The 6,308-nt window shown below is 31.4% G+C and overlaps 2 protein-coding genes across 2 annotated transcripts; both read right to left on the bottom strand.

Annotated features, from left to right (window-relative positions):
• Nucleotides 1-124: 124 nt before the first annotated feature.
• On the bottom strand, nucleotides 125-1,434 carry Etfb (Electron transfer flavoprotein beta subunit). The gene is made up of 3 exons (XM_018538467.1): nucleotides 1,338-1,434; nucleotides 733-1,131; nucleotides 125-671 (listed from the first exon to the last, which is right to left on the bottom strand). Exons 1-3 carry the CDS (start codon nucleotides 1,386-1,388, stop codon nucleotides 360-362), a joined length of 762 nt encoding a protein of 253 aa, XP_018393969.1. The 5' UTR covers nucleotides 1,389-1,434; the 3' UTR covers nucleotides 125-359.
• A 1,279-nt stretch (nucleotides 1,435-2,713) lies between these two features.
• Nucleotides 2,714-5,299, bottom strand: LOC108772744 (zinc carboxypeptidase). The gene is made up of 7 exons (XM_018538348.1): nucleotides 5,276-5,299; nucleotides 4,908-5,063; nucleotides 4,118-4,639; nucleotides 3,946-4,030; nucleotides 3,540-3,742; nucleotides 3,205-3,289; nucleotides 2,714-2,942 (listed from the first exon to the last, which is right to left on the bottom strand). The coding sequence occupies exons 2-7, from the start codon at nucleotides 5,052-5,054 to the stop codon at nucleotides 2,743-2,745; spliced, it is 1,242 nt and encodes a 413-aa protein (XP_018393850.1). The 5' UTR covers nucleotides 5,055-5,063; nucleotides 5,276-5,299; the 3' UTR covers nucleotides 2,714-2,742.
• Between the last annotated feature and the right edge of the window lie 1,009 nt (nucleotides 5,300-6,308).

A 6,308-nucleotide genomic window follows, 5' to 3' on the forward strand; every position in this document is an offset into this window, starting at 1 on the left:
TTGTTCCGCTTTTAAAATAGATTGAACATTCGTTTGTGAAACATTGATAAAAAAAAGTATGACATATTTTTACATGTATGTATATACATACATATACCTATGTATATGTACGTATATATGTATAAAATTCGTGTTATAGGCAGTATTTTATTAAACGTATATCCCTAATTATATTTAACTTTCTTTTCTCCCTATGAGCGCACACGCGTTTTGCGGTACAAATTTATATTGAAATATATATATATCATATACAATTTCTGACGATGTACAAAAGCATTATACTATATACAAAACAAGTTATCAAAATATAACAGTTAAAAGATAACTTTTGTTATTTTTACAATTATCCTATGGCTTTGCTAAACGTGGCCACTTTCTTTTAATTTGGCTATCAAAGTGTCCACGTCTGGCAATATAGCACCAGCCTGCCTAACTGGTGGGTCTTCTACTGACAGTATTTCAATTCTTGGTGTCACGTCTACTCCAAGATCTTTTACAGTAATTTTCTTAATGGGTTTTTTCTTAGCCTTCATAATATTTGGCAAAGTCGCGTATCGTGGTTCATTCAGGCGAAGATCGGCACTAAGAACTGCTGGAGTTTTCATCTTAACGATTTCTAGGCCACCATCAATCTCGCGTGTAATAGTCAATTCGCCATTATTGTTATCAATCTGGATAAAAGAAAAGATTAAGATAATCTTGCAACATGATAAAATTTTATCGACTTTTTACCTTGCTGCAGAAAGTGCCAGATGGCCAATCCAAAATACCAGCAGTCATTTGTGCGGTTTGATTGTTATCATCGTCTATGGCTTGTTTACCAAGTATCACCAAATCCACTTTCTCATCCTGTGCCAGTTTGGCTAGTATCTTTGAGACATGAATGGGTTGCAATATCTGATATTCGGGACCGGATATTTCTACATGAATTCCACGATCCACACCCATAGCGAGTGCAGTCCTGATTGTATCCTGCGACTGTGTTGGTCCACAACTAACTGCTATTATTTCCTGAACTATTTTCTTTTCCTTCATTCTGACTGCTTCTTCCACAGCTATCTCATCGAAAGGATTCATTGAATGTTTAATACCATCTGTAACTACCCCGGATTTATCCGGTTTCACACGAATCTGTAAGAATATGAACAAAATATAAAATATGTTTTTTATTTATCAATATAAGTCAGCATTTTGAAAATCTTAGTTTATTATAGAATTATAGACGTAATATTACAGTGTTTACTATGCATTACTTATTAGAAAAAATATTAGACTTTATATTGTTATGATTTTTCCTTAATATATACCTACAATATAAAGATTATGTTAGACATTACCTTCACTGCATAATCGATTACTCTTTTTACACCTACAAGCACACGCGCCATTTTTGCACAACGAAAAGAATTAATATTATACAGCTATTGTTCTTAATTAATGTCACTGACAAATCAGATAACAATCCTTTAAACGAGAGCAAAGTCTAAAGTCTGAAGTTGCTTCTGAAGGTTATTTCAAACATTGTGACCAACTTAACTGATGAACATGTGGACACACTGCGGACACTGAAGCGACATTCAAATCAATTCAAATGAACTTTAGCTGATATGTTGATTGATTGTCTCTTTTACCTATAGTGTAGTGTTCCTATGAGAAGTATGTGTGAAGCTTAAATCAAAGTATAGTGCGGACAGAGGCTACAGAATTCTAGTTGCCTCATCTTTTAAGGCCGCGTTCTGATATACCGCTAGTATTGAAATTTTATAGTGTATTACATAACACATCATGAACTACTGAAAATGGATTAGTAAATGTATATAGTTCAGTTACGTAATGTTATATAGAGATTCAATACTGGCAGTGCCTAAAGAAAGTACTTACACGTACATGTATTTTCATTTATTTCTTACTTTTCATTTTATTAACTATAAGCATATATAATATATAGGCATTATTGTTTATTTGTTATATAAACATATGTTGTAGATATACAAATCTCATTTAAGAGAGAGAGCTTGTATATATTATTAATTCAAAATATATAATATAAATAAATCTCTTATAATATAATATAATTGACTGATTTTATAACACATGACTAAAATGATTTTTATATCAAGTTTCGACAAATTACTACTATTGAATATATTTCTATTATAGATACAATTTAAAATTTTTCGAATAAAAGATGCATGGATATGTAAATTCTATGTATAAGATTTTTTAAATAAAACTGTCCAAAAAAATTAACAATCGCGTGTTTATTTTTTGATTAAGTAATTTATAATTTTCATTCTAGCTACTCGTTCACATTTAATAAAAAATAATTGTTTGAAAATATATAAATAATTATTATATCGCGCACGCCCAAGATACACACACACATACACATAGCACAGAATATTTATAAAATATTTTGTAATTATTCTGTACTGTGTATGTATATATACATATATTGTGTCCAGGCGGTATTATTATAATTAATTAACTAATTAAATATAATTAATTATATTTAACTTTTATAATTAATTAAATAATTAATTAGGTGAATTTTTACCTAAATTCAGTCGAGAAAATTGTATTACATTGAATAATAATGCTAAGTTATAGATTCAAAAATTTATTGTTGCTATCAGATTACAAAGCAAATGGGAAAGCGGGATTTGTACTTTGTCAAATAATTAAAATTAAATATATCATACATCGAAATAGTAAAGTATTTACAATAAATTAATTATGTTGCTATTTTTTGTAATATCCACGCGCCGCTGCCTCTTTAGACATTGCTACGAGTGAGTCTACAACCTCTTCTCCAGTCGGAATAATCTGTGCAGGGGGCAACAAAAAGCCGTAACGACCTGTATCACGTAACTCGTAAGTGTAGGCGATAGGTGTACCAAAAGTGCCTTTGACATAATCCATACTACTGCCAGTAGCTATGTCTAAAAAGTAATTTAATAAGAATATCAAATTGAAAAAATTGTGTATTTTTTTATAAATACGATTACTTCAATCTCGAAATGCGATAGTTACATTATTTACCCAATTAACGGATTATACTTTAGAGTTTAAAGTAATAAAAATAAAAAGAGCGACTCTTAATATTCTGACAAATCACTTCAGATAATTACAAAATGTTCAAGTAGTCTTTGAGATAATAGAAATATAGAAGTAAATTAAATTAAAAATTTTTTCTACACTTACAGATTGCCTCAGCAACATTTCCGGTTACATATGAGGTTCCGTATCTCTGTTTGAGAGCTGTAATCGTTTTTTTGGCAATGGCGTACTGAAAATATAAAGATTATAGAAATTATTATTATTACAGACTGATATTAATGACAAAATAATAACGATAAGATTGATTATTGTCAATCATTTTGAATTCGAAGAATAAGAACGACGCACAATATTAATTTGATAATAAAGTGATAATATGAAAGAAATAATTATAAAGAGGAAAAAACGTTTTATTAATTTATGAAATGTTTTTTGTGAAAGATTTTCTATGTTTCTTTAGAACAAAGTTTTTTTTTTACCAAATCGTCGTAGTTTTCAAGATGAGCTCTTGTGTGACCATATGGGAACAACAATAATTGCGAATAGCTGTGGAATGCTATATAAAGGTAAAATTTATCGGAAATCGACTTGATGTATTCGGATGCGCTCTTTGTTTCTATGCAGGAGAAGGGTGCACTTCCGGCAAAAGTTTCAGCACACGGGTTCCTGCTGGAACCTCCAGCTAAAAATATTTAATAATAATAATGTTAAATGTTTTAAGAATTCTTAAAAATTTTCGGAATAATCTGGAAATTTTAGAATATATTATCAAACATCCACAACCTGGACGCTTCTAACATTTTATTCTTGACTGTGTGTGTGTGTGTGTGTGTGTGTGTGTGTGTGTGAGAGAGCTTATTGCTCGCTAAAGATCTGGGTACTTACTGTTCCATTTGTAGTTCCAGTTTCTGTTGGGATCGCTGCCTTTGCAGAAACCGTACGGTTTACGCGTCTTCCTCCACAGTCGATTCTGAAAATGTCCAAAAAGAAATACGCAGATAAAATTAATTGTTAAACTAATCATGATTTCTGTAACGTTATGAAACTCAGTTTCTACCGTAGTATGGGTGTACACATATCCATCGGGATTGAACAAAGGGAAGATGTACCAATCGTGACTCTCAGCTAGAGCTCTGACGTCTGTATTGTTACTGGTCAGCAATTGATGCAGGATGTACATGGTGGTTGCCGACGAGATCCATTCCCTGGCGTGAATGCCACCCTCGATGAAAATTCCGGGGTTGTTGTCTTTAAAGGAAACCTTAACACCTTTAATCTCGCGCCCTTCGTACGTTTGGCCGGCCACGACGGTCTGCACTTTGTCGGGATACTGTTTGGCCAGGTCATCTAGATTCTTATAGATCTCGTCGAGAGTGTGATAATTGGTGAAATCAAACGATCCTGACCGAGTCTGAGTCTTAGGGACTGTTTCATCAATCAACTTCTGGACATCGTTGATGTGCGTCTGATAGGGTATACCGATCTCTGTCATCTTCTCGTAGAATTCAGGCAACTTGTGCGGAGCAACCATCAGATCCACGTGTTTGTTCACGATAGTCGGAGAATCCCAGAAGGAGAACTGTGAAGAATATTTAATCTCACTTATAAGAATTGAAATTCAGCTATCAAGTTTAATCTTGAAGTTAAAGTATTATTTGCTTATTTTTTTATTTTCGAGTTTGCAAACCATTTGCTAATTAAGTAACTTTACAGTTTTGCAGGATTTTTAGAATTTTAGAACATTTCTAAGATTTTAAAACTTGATCATATTATTTTTATACAAATTTTAAATTAATTTTATAATTTGCAATAAACGTATATCTGTAACTTAAAATAAATTTACTCACTCCATCATAAACATTTTCCATTTCGTGCAGAATGTCGAGTTGCGTCTTTGTGGTCGGGATCATTCTAAAGACCTTGTAATTGTCGTAAAGAGCCTTCTGGCCAGTCGCCAGGCTCACGACCGCGCACAACACTATTATCTTCCACATAACGATTCTGTACAAAATTGAATATTTCACATAATTTTAATGCGAGTGAGATTAAGTTTTATTAATTATTAATCGACATAATTATGGCGAATTTTCCTTTTTGTTATAATTAGACAATACATATAATTTTTTTGAAGAAAAATAATGATAGTTGATGATTATTGTCATCGATTAGATGCTCGATTTCATTTAGGAATATCATCTCTAACTGATCAGCTTACCTTTCGGAGACAGAAACACTTGTGATTGTGAGCTACTTTTCGTTCATTGTATTTAAATACTGGATGCACACGGCACCAATAACAATCAACACACATTTATAGGACACTTTTAGAAAAAAATCACGCCAATCGATCAAACTAAGATCGTTTTTCTGTCTGTCAGATTAGGTTGAAAAGAATGGACTTATCATTTTAATCCGTGTTGCGCACTCAATATCAAGACGGCATGTCACTATTAGTCATTCAGTAGCTTATCATACGTTTAAATTGAACATATACAATTATTCACGAGTACTTTATAATTAAGCTAGAACTATTCTTTCTGGTTTTTTATGTGTGTTCGTATATATATATTATAAAATATTTTATAGTAAATAAAACGTATATTCTAAATTTTCAGGGAACTTTTTATGACTGTAATGATAACTAACTAAACGCTAAAACTATTTTAGCCTCTTAAGCGTTTAGTTAGTTATCATTACAGTTAAAAAAATATTGCAACATTGTTACCACATTGTTACCACATTGTTATAAAAAATAACTATAAAAGTAACTGTAAAAGTAACTCTTCCATTCCATGAATCTAAATATAATAAAAAATATATTCCAGAAGATGTTTTCTGCAAGAATAAATTATTGTTAATCATAAATGTGCAATAATCTCCGTTGGATGAAATATATGACAGCTTTTACAGATAAACAACAAATAGTTATATCAAACACATAAAGACAAATTAATGGTAAATTGTAAGCAGATTTGCTATTGTAAAATATCAGTATTACGCAAGAGTTTATTTTATCAAGAACACTCGTTTTATATCAGAGATCAGAATCTGATCTGCGTTTGGCATCAATCTGTAGTTGCATTGCTGTTGTCTTCAATTTAGCTTCAAAATATTGTCTTTAGATTTTATTTACGTTTGAGACTTTATGAAGACACTTACCGTCCTGATTTTACAGTTAAATAGGTAGCTGGAATATTGTATATGTATACAGGGTGATCCACGTAAAGTGTTTTACAACCTAATAACTC

This window comes from Cyphomyrmex costatus, unplaced genomic scaffold, assembly GCF_001594065.2.
Source record: "Cyphomyrmex costatus isolate MS0001 unplaced genomic scaffold, Ccosl1.0 scaffold193, whole genome shotgun sequence".
Classification (NCBI taxonomy): domain Eukaryota; kingdom Metazoa; phylum Arthropoda; class Insecta; order Hymenoptera; family Formicidae; genus Cyphomyrmex; species Cyphomyrmex costatus.

What these genes read in the sequence shown, in the direction of transcription:
- Etfb (XM_018538467.1), bottom strand. Translation starts at nt 1,388, where the DNA reads ATGGCGCGTGTGCTTGTAGGTGTAAAAAGAGTAATCGATTATGCAGTG. An exon ending in TAATCGATTATGCAGTGAAG is followed by an intron (nt 1,132 to 1,337) that starts GTAATGTCTAAC and finishes ATATTCTTACAG; the next exon opens with ATTCGTGTGAAACCGGATAA. An exon ending in CTGGCACTTTCTGCAGCAAG is followed by an intron (nt 672 to 732) that starts GTAAAAAGTCGA and finishes TCTTTTATCCAG; the next exon opens with ATTGATAACAATAATGGCGA.
- LOC108772744 (XM_018538348.1), bottom strand. Translation starts at nt 5,054, where the DNA reads ATGTGGAAGATAATAGTGTTGTGCGCGGTCGTGAGCCTGGCGACTGGC. An exon ending in TGGAAAATGTTTATGATGGA is followed by an intron (nt 4,640 to 4,907) that starts GTGAGTAAATTT and finishes TATTCTTCACAG; the next exon opens with TTCTCCTTCTGGGATTCTCC. An exon ending in ATGTGTACACCCATACTACG is followed by an intron (nt 4,031 to 4,117) that starts GTAGAAACTGAG and finishes GGACATTTTCAG; the next exon opens with AATCGACTGTGGAGGAAGAC.